The 16,972-nt window shown below is 36.3% G+C and overlaps 1 protein-coding gene across 2 annotated transcripts in view; it reads right to left on the minus strand.

Moving 5' to 3' along the window:
• LOC123529323 (reelin-like) overlaps window positions 1-16,972 on the minus strand; it is a 418,269-nt gene that overhangs the window by 175,084 nt on the left and 226,213 nt on the right. For both annotated transcript variants that reach the window (XM_045309613.2, XM_045309612.2), the window contains exons 30-32: window positions 10,667-10,781; window positions 4,986-5,174; window positions 3,272-3,542 (exon numbers count right to left, since the gene is read on the minus strand). In XM_045309613.2, coding sequence (XP_045165548.2) covers window positions 3,272-3,542; window positions 4,986-5,174; window positions 10,667-10,781 — 575 coding nt within the window. The remainder of the gene's footprint in view (window positions 1-3,271; window positions 3,543-4,985; window positions 5,175-10,666; window positions 10,782-16,972) is intronic.

The following is a 16,972-nucleotide window of genomic DNA, read 5'->3' on the forward strand; positions in this document are numbered from 1 at the left end:
CCAACATATTCGGCCTACATTGAGTGAACGCACAAATTGAATGTACACTATTAAACAAATTTTAAACCTAACCCTAACCTTTAGTCAGTATATAGTACACTCTATACGTACCCAACAGTACACTCAATACGTACCCAACAGTACACTCAATACGTACCAAATAGTACACTCAATACGTACCCAATAGTACTCAATACGTACCCAATAGTACACTCAATACGTACCCAATAGTACACTCAATACGTACCCAATAGGGGCAATTTAAAGTTAGCGCAACATATTCCCACTCTGATTCTAATCTAATAAGTACTTCAAACAAGAGGGTCATGATGACCCTATATTGCTCACCTGTTAAACTTGGCCTTTGAATCATCAAGATAAACATTCTGACCAAGTTTCATGAACAGTGTGAACAAGCTTTTCCTTTTATCTGAGTGGTGACCTAGTTTTTGACCCCACATGACCTAGTGTCTAACTTGGCATGGGAATCATCGAGAAAAACATTCTTACCAAATTTCATGAAGGTACGGTCATAAATATTGCCCATATATGTTTACAAGCTATTCCTTTGATTTAAGTGGGTGACCTAGTTTTTGACCCCACATGACCCAGTTTCAAACTTGGCCTAGGAATCATCAACATAAACATTCTGACCAAATTTCATGAAGATAGGGTCATACATGTGGCCTCAAGAGTGTTAACAAGCTTTTCCTTTGATTTGACTGGGTGACCTAGTTTTTGACTCAATATGTCCCAGTTTTGAACTTGGCCTAGGAATCATCAAGATAAATATTCAGACCAAGTTTCATGAAGATAGGGTTATTAATGTGGCCTCTAGGTTTTTAACAAGCTTTTCCTTGATTTGACCTGATGACCTAGTTTTTGACCCAACATGACCCTGGCCTAGAGATCATCAAGATAAACATTCTGTGCAAGTTTGTATCAAATCAAAGCATAAAAGAAACCTCTATATGGCTGAAAGGGATAAAATAGAAAATTTTGCCACTTTCAGGGGCTGTAACTCTAGAACACATAATGGAATCTAGCCGGTTTTTGAAAGGAAGATCTTATTGTGACCTAGTTTTTGACCCCACATGACCCAGTTTCAAACTTGGCCTAGGAATCATCAAGAAAATCATTTTGACAAAATTTTATGAAGATAGGGTCATACCTTTGGCCTCAAGAGTGTTAACAAGCTTTTCCTTTGATTTGACTGGGTGACCTAGTTTTTGACTCAATATGACCCAGTTTTGAACTTGGCCTAGGAATCATCAAGACAAATATTCAGACCAAGTTTCATGAAGATAGGGTTATAAATGTGGCCTCTAGGTTGTTAACAAGCTTTTCCTTGATTTGACCTGATGACCTAGTTTTTGACCCAACATGACCCTGACCTAGAGATCATCAAGATAAACATTCTGTGCAAGTTTGTATCAAATCAAAGCATAAAAGAAACCTCTATATGGCTGAAAGGGCCAAAATAGAAAATTTTGCCACTTTCAGGGGCTGTAACTCTAGAACTCATGATGGAATCTAGCCGGTTTTTGAAAGGAAGATCTTATTGTGACTTAAGTTGTGTGTAAGTTTGGTTAAAATCGAATATAAAATGTCACTTCGTTCGTGTTCACAAGGTAAAAATTACCAAATTTTGGCTCTTTCAGGGGTCAATCAGGGGCCATAACTCAGGAACCTATGAATGGATCTGACAGATTCATCATGGAATCCAAGAGTTATTGTTGTTAAAAATATTTTGCAAGTTTGTATCAAATCAAACCATAAATGAAGTCTCTATATGGCTGCAAAAGCCAAAATAGCACATTTTGGCCCTTTAAGGGGCCATAACTCTAGAACCCATGATGGGATCTGGTCAGTTTTCAAAAGGAACCAAGATATTATGCCAATACAAGTTGTGTGCAAGTTTAGTTAAAATGAATTGCAAAATGTGGTCTATATCGCGTTCACAAGTCAAAAATAGCAAATTTTGGCCCCTTAAGGGGCCATAATTCTGGAACCCATGATGGAATTTGGACAGCTTTCGAAAGGAATTGAGATATTATGCCAATGCAAGTTGTGTGCAAGTTTGATTAAAGTCAGTTGCAAAAGTGTGATCTCTATCGCGTTCACAAGCCAAAAATAGCAAATTTTGGCCCTTTAAGGGACCATAACTCTGGAACCCATGATGGGATCTGGACAGTTTTCGAAAGTATTCGAGATATTATGCAAATACAAGTTGTGTGCAAGTTTAGTTAGAATCAATTGCAAAATGTGGTCTCTATTGCGTTCACAAGCCAAAAATAGCAAATTTTGGCCCTTTAAGGGACCATAACTCTGGAACCCACAATGGGATCTGGCCAGTTTTCGACAGGAACCGAGATATTATGCAAATACAAGTTGTGTGCAAGTTTGATTAAAATTGATTACAAAATGTGGTCTCTATCATGTTCACAAGCAATTGTAGACGGACGACAGACGGATGGACAACGGATGACGGACGAAGGGTGATCACAAAAGCTCACCTTGTCACTATGTGACAGGTGAACTAAAAACTAAATTTACCTTTCTCATCCAGATCTGCTCATGAAAAAATTGAATCAGTGGTCATATGGCCAGAAAATGTATAACTCTATATGAAAATTGACCGATCCAGAAAGTAAACTTTCAAGACAGAAAGAGTGTCAATGATTAAAGTCTTTTGTGATCATGATTGACGTCATTGGAAATAGGGAGAAAGTGTAACAATGATTAAAGCTAAGTCTTTGGAAATGGAGAGAAATGTGACAAGGCTTTAAGTGCTGGGGAATGGAGAGAAAGTGTGACAATGATTAAAGTTATGGGAACTGGAGAGAAAGTGTGACAATGACTGATCTTATGGGAAATGGACAGAAAGTGTAACGATGATTAAAGCTAAGTCCTGGGAAATGGAGAGAAAGTGTGACAATGATTTAAGTCATAGGAATTAGAGACAAAGTGTGACAACGCTTTAAGTCCTGAGGAATGGAGAGAAATTGTGACAATGATTAAAGTTATGGGAAATGGAGGAAGTGTGACAATTATCAAAATCCTGGGAAATGGAAAGTGTGTCAATGATTAAAGTCCTGTGAAATTGAAGAGAAAGTGTGACAATGATTTAAGTTATGGGAAATGGAGAGAAAGTGTGTTAATGATTAAAGCTAAGTCATGGGAAGTGGAGAGAAAGTGTGACAAGGCTTTAAGTCCTTAGAATGGAGAGAAAGTGTGACAATGATTTAAATCCTTGAGAGAAAGTACTTACACAGCACTGCCTGGCAGATACGCTGAAATTCTTGTCCAGTTTCTGTGCTGATCAGACATATAGTCACTCTTCAGATGGTAACCGCTACACTCAAAGTTTGGTGGTGCACACTCCTGGACAACAGGGCTCCAGTGTTTGCCCATATCTGTTGAATACTCTAGCATGACACCGTACAGGGTATTGTACAGAGAGTCACAGCCCATGGCAATATCAAATTGTAGGAAAGTGGATGGTGTCACATGGTAATCCCATGTCTCTGCAAATCTCTTCCCTGTTAATATACATGAATCAATATAAAAGCAATGGATTACTGTCAGTAATCCCATTTCTCAGCAAATCTCTTCTCAATTAATATATGTTAAACAATACATAGGCAAAGGAGTGCTGTCAGTAATCCCATTTCTCTGATTATGGGCAAGTTTGCTTGTTGCTTTTAATATACAAAAATGTGCCTTTCTCTTAAACTAGTACACTTTTTGCTGTAAAGTGGTGCATATATCACATGAAACAAACTTAATAAATCAATTTTACCACAAAAATACAACATTTCCTTCCCCTTTATCAGAGACATAGCAGTCATGTTACCATGCTGTAAGTTCCTTCCCCTTTATCAGAGACAGTGCAGTCATGTTACCATGCCATAAGTTTCTTCCCCCTTATCAAAGACAGTGCAGTCATGTTACCATGCTGTAAGTTCCTTCCCCTTTATCAGAGACAGTGCAGTCATGTTACCATGCCGTAAGTTCTTTCCCCTTTATCAGAAACAGTGCAGTCATGTTACCATACCATAAGTTCTTCCCCTTTTATCAGAGACAATACAGTCATGTTACCATACCGCATGTTCCTTACCCTTTATCAGAGACAGTGCAGTCATGTTACCATGCCATAAGTTCCTTCCCCTTTATCAGAGACAATACAGTCATGTTACCATACCGCATGTTCCTTACCCTTTATCAGAGACAGTGCAGTCATGTTACCATGCCATAAGTTCCTTCCCCTTTATCAGAGACAATACAGTCATGTTACCATACTGCATGTTCCTTCCCCTTTATCAGAGACAGTGCAGTCATGTTACCATACTGTATGTTCCTTCCCCTTTATCAGAGACAGTGCAGTCATGTTACCATACCGTATGTTCTTTCCCCTTTATCAGAGACAGTGCAGTAATGTTACCATACAGTAAGTTCCTTCCCCTTTATCAGAGACATAGCAGTCATGTTACCATACTGTAAGTTCCTTCCGCTTTATCAGAGATAGTGCAGTTATGTTACCATACCGTAAGTTCCTTCCCCTTTATCAGAGACAGTGCAGTCATGTCACCATACTGTAAGTTCCTTCCCCTTTATCAGAGACAGTGCAGTCATGTTACCATACTGTAAGTTCCTTCCCCTCTATCAGAGACAGTGCAGTCATGTCACCATACTGTAAGTTCCTTCCCCTTTATCAGAGACAGTGCAGTCATGTTACCATACTGTAAGTTCCTTCCCCTTTATCAGAGACAGTGCAGTCATGTTACCATACTGTAACTTCAAATTTTGGCCAAAAAAAAAAGAGCAGAAAGTAAGACTATAGCAAGCACAGGTTCAAACACACTAGTATCCTTCTGTTTACCAGCTGGACAGAACTAAGCTATGACACCATCAAAAGCTTAAATGAGTAACTTTCAGATTTATTGTGTGACTGCATGCATGCATTCATTCTAAGTTCTTAATACCTCCATTTCTGCTGAACTCCAAGGCGTTTCCTTTTGAGTTACATGTAATTCTTGGTACAGCACTCTCTGTTTGGTACCAGGTTAACATGTCTGGCATCATTCCAGCAAAGTCATCCTGAAAACCTTCCAAATTTGTCTCGTTCACTGCAATGGTCACTCTGTCAAGTCCCCACTCTGCTCGCGTCATTCCTTAATATTCAGAAAATGAAAATTATCTAAATAAAGCATTTGCATTCTTCTTTCCAGTAATTCAGACACATATTTTTCATTTCATCTTTAAGTTTGAAATGAAGTTTTAAGCATTTTATCTACAGAGCAATCTCTCAAACTGTACTTTTTGTGCTGGAAGTTTATAGATGTTAAATCAACATGTTTCCTGAATATGTCTCCATAGAATCTGAAGACACATCCAGTAGTTTCAGGTATGCATCTATTTGCATTAAGCATCTTTCCCATTATTGTACAGCAACAGCATAAATGGGTTCAGCTGCTAAAAGAAAAAAAAGCCATTGAAAACTCAAAGTAACAAGTGAATGAAGTATTGCCATGCAATACAAAGTCCCTTACTGGAAGGCACCTAATTTTCTCTACTGGAGTATAACATAATGAACTGATATCTGTCAATGATGTATAAACAATATTGTACTATATATACAATATAATATAACAAAGCACTTGAATTAAAATTTGCATAAATAAAAACGTACAGTGCCAATTATACAAAAAGTTATCATAAAAGTTATTTATAGTAACAACAAAGTGAAATTAACCCTAAAAAAAAAAAAAAAAAAAAAAAGAAAAAAAAAATACATCTAAAATTTGGATGTACCATGCATGTTGTACCACAGAAAAGTGGTCTCGATTTTTCCCTATGGCCAGTAATAAAAAAAAGTTACAATATCTATTTATAGTAACAACAAAGTGACATAATTCTAAAAAAGTGTGCCTCATGGTGGTGAACATTTGTGCCAAGTTACATCAAAATCCCTCCATGCATGAAGAAGAAATGCTCTGGACAAAGTTATTCTTGTATTTTACCTTAACCTCTAAGTATGACCTTGACCTTAGACCTAGGGAATGGTTCTGGCACACGACAATTTGTCTCATGGTGGTGAACATTTGTGCCAAGTTACATTAAAATCGCTTCATGCATAAAGAAGAAATGCTCCAAACAATCATTCTTGAATTTGACCTTTGACCTCTAAGTATGACCTTAACCTTAGAGCTAGAGCTGGGGCTTTTCACACATGTTGTCTCATCCAGGGGAATGTTTGTGCCAACTGATATTTAAATCCTGTTTTGCATGACAAAAGTTATAGAACAGACAGGAAAAAAATCCTATTGACCTTTGATCTCCAAGTGTGACCTTGACCTTTGAGCTAGGGATCCGGGTTTTGCGAATGACATGTTGTCTCAACATGGGGATTGTCTCAACATGGGGAACATTTGTGCCAAGTAATATCAAAATCCATTCATGGATGGGAGAGTTATGGACCAGACAGGAAAAAAGCCCTATTGACATTTGACCCCCAATGGTGACCTTGACCTTTGAGCACGGGCTCCGGGATTTGTGCATGACATGTTGTCTCATCATGGGAAACATCTGTGCCTAGTAATATTGAAATCCCTTAATGAATGAGAGTTATGGACCGGACAGGAAACAGACCCTGTTCATACCATGTTAACATTTGACTGCTAAGTGTGACCTTGACCTTTGAGCTAGGGGTCTGAAATTTGTGCATGATATATCGTCTTATTATGAGGTACAATTGTGCCAATTGATATTAAAATCCCTTCATGGATGGGAGAGTTATGGACCGGACAGGAAAAAAGCCCTTTTGACCTTTGACCTCCAATGGTGACCTTGACCTTTGAGCTAGGGGTGCGGGTTTTGTGCAAGACATGTTGTCTCATCATGGGGAACATTTGTGCCAAGTAATGTTAAAATCCCTTCTTGGATGAAAGAGTTATGGACCGGACACAAAACAGACCCTGTTCATGCCATGATAACATTTGACTGCTAAGTGTGACCTTGACCTTTGAGCTAGGGGTCTGAAAGCTGTGCATGACACATCATCTTGTTATGAGGTACAACTGTGCCAAGTGATATTAATCCCTTCATGAATGGGAGAGTTATGGACCGGACAGGCAAAAAGCCCCGTTGACCTTTGACTTCCAATTGTAACCTTGACCTTTAATGCAGGGGTCCGGGTTTTGCGCATGACAAGTCGTCACATCATGGGGAACATTTGTGCCAAGAAATATTAAAATCCCTTCAAACAAAGTTCCCAAAAATATTGACACTGTGTTCAGTTTTCTATCAAAATCACAGAGCACTATTACATGTAACAAAGAGCACTATTACATGTAACAAAGAGCACTATTACATGTAACACAGAGTCACTAATATATGTGGCAAAGGGCACTATTACATGCGACAAGGAACACTAATACATGTAACATAGAGCACTAACACATGAATCACAGAGCGCTGTTACATATAACTAAGAGCACTATTACATGTAACACATAGCACTATTACATGTAACACAGAACACTACTTAATGTAACACAGAGCACTATTACATGAATCACAGAGCACTATTACATGAATCACAGAGCACTATTACATATAACAAAGAACACTATTACATGTAACACATAGCATAATTACATGTAACACAGAACACTAATACATGTAACAAAGAGCACATTTACATGTAACAGAGAGCACTAATACATGTGACAAAGAGCACTATTACATGTGGCAAAAAGCTATTACATGTAACACAGATCACTATTACATGTGACAAAGAGCACTATAACATCTGACAAAAAGCATATTACATGTGACAAAAAACACTATTACATGTTACAAAGAGTACTATTACATCTGACAAAGAGCACTATTACATGAATCACAGAACACTTACCGTATTTTCCCGAATTAAGGCCCCCCCTCTAATTAAGGCCCCCCACCCATTTTGGAGGGGAAAAAAGTCAACAAGAACGGGAAAAATCACCTACCTTTATTTTTATAAGTCCATATAGATCTAATAAGTTATTTACAGTACTAAAGTCCAATGTATTAAAAATTAAACACACTTTTAAACAGTCCATGTGCTGTAAGTTCAAAACATTTGTACCAAGTACGGTACATATTAAACGGTAAAAACATTTTTGATTTGTCTTTACACCACTAGCGCACACGCTTCCTGCCGACTTTAAACAAACTTGCAGCAATGTGTTTACGATATACCCTTTTCTTCGGCAGTTTTAAGAACTTTTAATTCAAAAGCAGGCACAGCAGCGTGTCAAACCATTGACATTGTGTATTGCGCTGTTAGCTACCCGCATGTACTAAGGAAAATGTTATCGGAGTACACAGCTGTTTGGGTCATGACGTAATGTGTAGTGTCGCAAGCGTGTCAAAAAGCCAGACATGGAATACACGAGGTACCGTATTTAAATGCATAAAAGACACACTGCATTAAATTGGATGCCAAATAATTACGTTTTGGAGGGATTAAACAACACAGAAACACTTTACAGATAGTTTGAACGATGTTTTTAAGTTTTGTAAAAAAATTCATTTTTTATTTTTTTTACCTCAAATAAACGCCCCCTCTTTCACAAATGTAACGCCCCCGGGGGCGTTAATACGGGAAAATACGGTATGCATGTAACAAAGAGCACTATTACATGTAACACAAAGACATGAAACAAACAGCACTATTACATGTAACACTGTGAAAAAGAGCACTATTATATGTAACACATGTCTATCTCTTAATGACAAACTATTTTGTGTCTTTGTTTTAAGAGTTTCAGGACTAATACAAACAAAGTGTTTCTTAAATTGATATGGTCTCTTAATGACAAACTATTTTGTGTCTTCGTTTTAGGAGTTTCAGGACAAATACAAACAAAGTGTTTCTTAAACTGATATGGTCTATTGCACTGACTTCTGTAATATGTAGAAAGATGCATGGCAAACAGCTGGAAAGTTCATGAATACTGTTGTAAAAGGGAGGTAATACGGTTTTAACATATAATGTAAAAATTAGCACAACACAGAAGTGAGTGTAGCAAGATGTTTTATTTGCAATATGCTTATACTCTTGGTATTTTATATAACACTAGCTTTTACTTATATAGTTATTTTATGTAACACTAGCCTTTACTTATACAGTTATTTTATATAACACTAGCCTATTCTTATATAGTTATTTTATATAACACTAGCCTATACTTATACAGTTATTTTATATAACACTAGCCTTACTTATATAGTTATTTGATACCAAATCAACTGTCACTTGAATTATGTGTTATAAAATATCTTTAAAGGTATATTAAATCCCAATTTCAATTTCAAAAACATTTAAAATCACAGACACTTGGGGTTCGGACCTCCACAGACCCCATTCTCCTATGCCCCTGGTTAAGTTTAGTCAATATATTTTAGCATTTTACCATGTATTGAGCATAGGTGACGATCATAAAACGCATTTTGTAACATTTCAGCGTGTTTTTAAAAAATGTATTTTTACCATCAATGCTCTCAATACTAGAAGATATGCAACTTCTCACGAACACTAGGGAAACAATAGCCAGTTAAACGTTTAAATGAACCCCTACCAATGAATCACTGGTATCAATCGTCAGATCTGTTACCATTCTGTTAAATGACACCGGTCCCGACAACTGTCATTTGTATTCCGACGAGAAATCAATAAATAATATAAATCAATCTATCTAAATTCTATGGAACACTTCCTTGCGAATAGATCCCTGCTTTGAACTGCGCATATCATTACCGGGTACCAAAATTGATACCATTTCGACTGCATTATACCGGATTATCGCTTCACCACGTGTTACACGAGGTTTGTTTACATAAAGAAGTGATGATCTGGTTTAACATAGCCGTAAAGTAAGAATTGTAGTTCCCGGTTTATGACATGCGTTACACAAAGCGAGGGTCCAGCGCAAGCAAGTGTTCCCATTGTTCGTGAGAACTTGCATGTCTTCTAGTATTGAGAGCATTGATGGTAAAAATACATTTTTTAAAAACACGCTGAAATGTTACAAAATGCATTTTATGATCGTCACATATTCTTTATACATGGTGAAATGCTAAAATATATTGGCTAAACTTAACCAGGGGCGGAGGAGAATGGGGTGTGTGGAGGTCCGAGCCCCAAGTGTCTGTGTTTAAAATTACTTTACATAGTTTATGTAAATATAAAATTAACAAGTTTATGTGTATAAACAGTACTATGCACTACGTCTGAAATATTAAAACACTGTATACATGTATAGATTAACGGGTGTGAGAATTTAGCCAGAGCAACCAGAACAGCCAGAAACCAACCCTAACACTAACCCTAACCCTAATCCTGGCTACTCTGGCTGCTCTGGCTAAGTTCATGCACATTAGATAAACAAAGTATAAATGTGTACTAACACTAAAAACTGGCTGTTTTTCGACTGTTACTGCATGTTATTTAATTATGAATGTAGCTCTATATGCAAACTTAATTTATATCTTTTGTAAAGTTAAATAATTGGATGAGGGTTTTTGTATACATTTGAAGTAAATATCTAAAAATAAAATATTTTAGTGAAAGATAGCCATTGGATATCTTTCAATAAGATTAACCAGTGTACAAACTTACCCCCATAACCTAATGGTTGCCACCATCTAAATATAGTTGAGTCAGTTTTAGCCTCTGCTGGCAGTTCTAGTACCACTCTTTCATGTGTTCCATTGTACAATCTTGGTTCAACAGTCTAAAAAAAATTCCCAAAACAACATTGTACAATCTTGCTTCAACAGTCAAAAAATTTCCCAACCCACATTCTACATTCTTGGTTCGACAGTCTAAAAAATTCCCAAAACAACATTGTACAATCTTGCTTCAACAGTCTAAAAATTTCCCAACCCACATTCTACATTCTTGGTTCGACAGTCTAAAAAATTCCCAACACAACATTGTACAATCTTGGTTTAACAATCTAAAAACTCCCACCTCAACATTAATGTACAATCTTGGTTCAACATTCTAAAAAATTCCCACCACAACATTGTAAAATCTTGGTACAACTGTCTAAAAAATGTCTATTAGAATATTGTACAATCTTCATTCAACAGTCTAGAAAATTTCCACCAGAACATTGTAAATTCTTTATTCATTAGTCAAGGACAGTGTAACATTCTGCTGAACTCAAATAATATGCTTTAACTTAGTTCTGCACATTTGGATCGAAATTTTTTCTACAATGCAGAATTTGATTAAACTCTGCTTTTTCAAAACTTCAGAATATACGTAAAACAAGAGGGCCAAGATGGCCCTAGGTCGCTCACCTGATAAACATACCATAACAGTGTAAACATGTTTGACATAGTGATTTCATGGAAACAAATATTCTGACCAATTTTCATTAAGATTGGATCAAAAATGTGGTGTCTTAAGTGTAAACAAGCATTTTCTTCAATTTGACCTAGTGACCTAGTTTTTGAACTAAGATGACCTACATTCAAATTTGACCTAGATTTGATCAAGGCAATCATTCTGACTAAATTTCATCAACCTTGATTAAAAAATACAGCCTCTATCACATACAAAACGTTTTTCTTTCATGTATCCTAGCGGCCTAGTTTTTGACCCCAGATGACCCATACTCAAACTTGACCTTTATTTCATCAAGGCTAGCATTCTGACCAAATTTCATGAAGATCAATTGAAAAATACAGTCTCTATTGCATATACAAAGGTTTTTCTTTGATTCGACCTAGTGACCTAGTTTTTGACCACAGATGACCCATACTCTAACTTGACCTAGATTTTGTCAAGGCAAATCATTCTGACTAAATTTTATGTGAACCCAGTGTAAAATGCAGCCCCTATTGCATACACAATGTTTTTCTTTAATTTGACCGGGTGACCTAGTGTTTTGTCCCATATGACCCATATTCAAACTCCATCTAGATTTCATATAGACAAACATTCTGATTAAATTTCATGAAGATCCGGTGTAAAATGCAGCCCCTATTGCATACACAAGGTTTTTATTTGATTTGACCTAGTGAGCTAGTTTTTAATCCCCGATGACCCATATTCAAACTTGACCTAGATTTTATCAAGGCAATCATTCTGACCAAAATTCATGAAGATAAAATGAAAAATACAGCCTCTATCGCATACACAAGGTTTTTCTTTGATTTGACCTAGTGACCTAGTTTTTGACCCCAGATGACCCATTTTCAAAACTGGTCTAGATTTCATCAAGGTTATCATTCTGACAAAATTTCATGAAGACCAGTTGAAAAATACAGCCTCTATCACACACACAAGGTTTTTCTTTGATTTGATCTAGTGACCTACGTTTTAACCCAAGATACCCTATCTTCGAACTCGGCCTAGATTTCATCAAGGCAATCATTCTGACCAAAATTCATGAAGATAAAATGAAAAATACAGCTTCTATCGCATACACAAGGTTTTTCCTTGATTTGACCTAGTGACCTAGTTTTTGACCCCAGGTGACCCATTTTCCAACTTGACCTAGATTTCATCAAGGTTATCATTCTGACAAAATTTCATGAAGATCAGTTGAAAAATACAGCCTCTATCGCATACACAAGGTTTTTCCCAGATTTGACCTAGTGACCTAGTTTTTGACCCTGGGTGACCCATTTTCGAACTTGGCCTAGACTTCATCAAGGTTATCATTCTGACAAAATTTCATGAAGATCAATTGAAAAATACAGCCTCTATCGCATACACAAGGTTTTTCTTTGATTTGACCTAGTGACCTAGTTTTTGACCCCAGATGACCCATTTTCGAACTCGGCCTAGATTTCATCAAGGTAATCATTCTGACCAAAATTCATGAAGATCAGTTGAAAAATACAGCCTCTATCGCATACACAAGCTAAATGTTGACAGACGACAGACGAGACAGACGCCGGACGCCGGACATCGAGCGATCAGAAAAACCCACCTGAGCATTGCTCAGGTGAGCTAAAAATTCAGCAAATAAAAAAGATAGGGTTGTGTGCTTGATTTGAAAAATTTGGACCTCATGCATTTTTTCATAATGGCAGTCTATGGGAAAATCACAACTTCCATAACATTTTCGCCAATAGAAATTTTTCTATAATGCAGATTTTAATGAAACTTCTTATAGTCGTAAATGAACAAATGGCCTATAATATGGTGAAATAAAATGCATAGGTCCATGTGCTTATTTCTGAGAAATTTGACCATGATTAAAGTGAACAGCACATTTCAAGCTATTTTGAAGACATTATTTTGAATTATTTAACGTGTCAGATGTTTTACTATAATATTTTATCTTTACAAAAGATTGTTACAATGCCATTTTAAAAAATTTACTCACAGGTTGCCATTAAATCATAAATTGATTTTCATTTCGTTATGCTGAATCCAGGTTTTATTCTGCATTTCCGGATAAATGACGTTATGCTATCACTTCCGGTTTATCAAACGTGCAGAACTACCTTAAATGTCAGTAAAATATATAAAGGTAATTAAACAATCTGCCATTGGCTTACTTATCACTGGATAAAAATCTCTGTCATTGTACACTAAACAAGTTTTATTACAGGTTTAATTAAGTATTTTCCCTATATTATGTTGCGTACATTAAGTTTCACTTATATAACACGGTTTAAAAGAATTTCTAGAAATAAGAAACAATTTCCTATGTCCCAAAATACCCCTTCTTTATTCTAATTGAAATAAAATTGTTTCAGAAAACACGCTCATAGTGAATTATGGGATATAACGAACATATTTCCATGTCCCAATTATAAACAAGAGGGCCACGATGGCCCTTGATGTCTCACTTGAAATTCAGACATTAAACAGGCTAGACAGTGTGCAACACTGGACTATATTATTCTCCATGTGTCAGAAAGTCCAGAGGCTATAGTTGATTATATAAATTAGTGTCACAGATGACAAATCATTCAAACACCACATATATTCTTCTTAGGTCTTTAAAATTAGGTGGAAAAGTACATACAGACTATTGGAGCAGGCTGAGGGCTAAAGTGCCCCCATTTGAACAAAAATTAGGAGAGGACATTAAAATGATGCAACAGACAAAGTTTGATGAAGATCCATCACAGTTCATGAGAAAAAGTCATTAAAAGGTATCTCTATTTGTAGCTCTGGTGGCCCCTAAAAGGGGCTAGTTGCCCCCATTTGAATAAATTTGGGAGCAGACTTTATAATGATGCTACAGACCAAGTTTGATGAAAATCCATCAAGCCGTTCATGAAAAGAAGTCATTTAAAGGTACAGTCAAACTTTGTTTGCTCGAACTCCAATAATTCGAAGTGGTCCCGAAAAGGAACCCCAATTTTAACCTAACAAGGCAATCGGTAACACCAGTGGATGCTCCCCAAAAAAAATATCAGAAAAGGGGGAAGGGGGTACAATTCAAAAACAGGGTCATTTAGAGTTATGGTTCTTAGCTACTGCCAATCCTCTCAAAAACCTTAATGGATGTGTTAGAATAAAGTCAATCCTTTATATAGTTTTCAAGTTATTCTCCGAACAATCATTTATACATAAGGGAGATAATAAAAATAGGGTGATCTAGAGTTATTGTCTATATGTACTGCACTCCCCCTCAAAGTGTCCTATAAGAATTTAAAGTTTGAAAGAAGTATCTCTTATAGTTAAGGAGAAATGCTCTGGATAAACTTTTTAACACAAAAGGAGATAATCAAAAATGAGGCCAGCTAGAGTTATGGTTCATAGTTACTGCACTTCCTCTTACTGGCCTTTAAAAATGCGTGAAACATTGAGTCAATCATACACCAAAAAAGTGTTCATACATAAAGGGTGATTATTCAAAAACAGGGTAAGCTAGAGTTTTTGTTCTTTGACACTGAACTCCTTTTCACTGATTTCTATGTATATGTAAAGTAATAAGTTAATCCCTCTAATAGATTTAAAGTTATGCTCTGGACAAGCTTTCTTTCCACCTAAAGAGAGATCATTCAAAAATAGGGTCAGCTTGAGTTATAGTTCTTTCATATTACACATCCTCTAACTGACCTCTATCTACATGTAAAGTATCAAGTCAATCCCCTTCATAGTTTTGGACTTAGGTTCCGAACAAGCCTTTTTTTAAAAGGAAGATATTTCAAAAATGGGGTCACCTAGAGTTATAGGTCTTGGTTACTGTGCTTCCTTTCAATGATCTCTAAACTTCAACACTTTTTGAGTTATGCTTCAGACAAGAAGTGTGACAGACGGATGAATGGACAAGGTGGTGACTGTATGCTCCTCCTCTTCGGGAAGCTTAAATATGATGCTACAGATTAAAGCGATCATGAGAAGAAGTAAAAACTGTTGTTCTAAGGTATGCCTATTTTTAACTCTAGTGACCCCTAAAAGAGTCAATTTAGTGCTCCCATTGAACAAACTTGAGAGAAAATCTTATAATAATTCTATAGACCAAATTTCATGAAGATCCATCAAGCAGTTCATGAGAAGTTGTTCAAAGGTTTTTATACTTTTAAATCTAGTGGCCCCTAAAACGCCATCGAAAAGTTGTAAAAACATTTGTAAAAAGATGCCTTTGAAGCATAGAATAAAATAAAAAAAAGAATAATAGCAGATTCGGTTTGATTCTGTTCATGAGAGGTAATAAAATGTGCAACATCTCTCATGCCCCCTAGCACCGGCTTAAGTGGAACTCTATTACACATCTGTTGAATGGACTCCATGGTCCCAAAGGACCAGAAAATATAACAATACTGATAATTTGCGAGTCTGAACTTGCTAAAAAACACAAAGAATGGCTTAAGGTATGCAGTTGTCTGAGTATCTGCGTACTTCCAAATACTGGAAACTTCCCACAAGAGGGCCAAGATGGCCCTAGGTCACTCACCTGAGAAACACACCATAACAGTGTAAACATGTTTGATCTAGTGATTTCATGGAAATAAATATTCTGACCAATTCTCATTAAAATTGGAGCAAAATTCTTGCGTAGAAACAAGTATTTTCTTTGATTTGACCTAGTGACCTACTTTTTGACCCCAGATGACCCATATTCGACCTTAACCTAGATTTCATTAAAGTTATCATTCTTACCAAATTTCATGAAGATCAATTGCAAAATACAGCCTCTATCGCATACACAAGGTTTTTCTTTGATTTGCCCTAGTGACCTAGTTTTTGACCCCTGACTACCCATATTCGAACTTGACCTAGATTTTATCAAGGCAACCAATCTGACCAAATTTTATGAAAATCCAGTGTAAAATGCAGCCCCTATTGCATACACAAGGTTTTTCCTTGATTTGACCTAGTGACCTAGTATTTGAACCCATATTTGAACTTGACCTGAATTTCAACAAGGCTATCATTCTGACAAAATTTCATGAAGATCAGTTGCAAAATACAGCCTCTATTGCATACACAAGGTTTTTTTTTTTTATTTAACATAGTGACCTACTTTTTGACCCTAGATGACCCATATTCCAATTCTATCTTAATTTCATCAAGGCAATCATTCTGACTAAATTTCATGAAGATCAATTGAAAAATACAGCCTCTATCGCATAAACAAGGTTTTTTTTTATTTAACCTAGTGACCTAGTTTTTGACTTCAGATAATCCATTTTCAACCTCAGTTCAGATTTCATCAAGGTTATCATTCTGACTTGATTTCATGAAAATCAATTGAAAAATACAGCCTCTATCGCATACACAAGGTTTTCCTTTGATTTGACCTAGTGACCTAGTTTCTGACCCCAGATGACCCATATTCAAACTTGACCTAAATTTCATCAAGGCATTTATTTTGACCAAAATTCATAAGATTAACTGAAAAATACACCCTCTATTACATACACAATGTTTTTCTTTGATTTGACCTAGTTTTTAATCCAAGATGACCCATTTTTGAACTCGGCCTAGAATTCATCAAAGTAA

The sequence above is a fragment of the Mercenaria mercenaria genome, chromosome 13, assembly GCF_021730395.1.
Source record: "Mercenaria mercenaria strain notata chromosome 13, MADL_Memer_1, whole genome shotgun sequence".
NCBI lineage: Eukaryota > Metazoa > Mollusca > Bivalvia > Venerida > Veneridae > Mercenaria > Mercenaria mercenaria.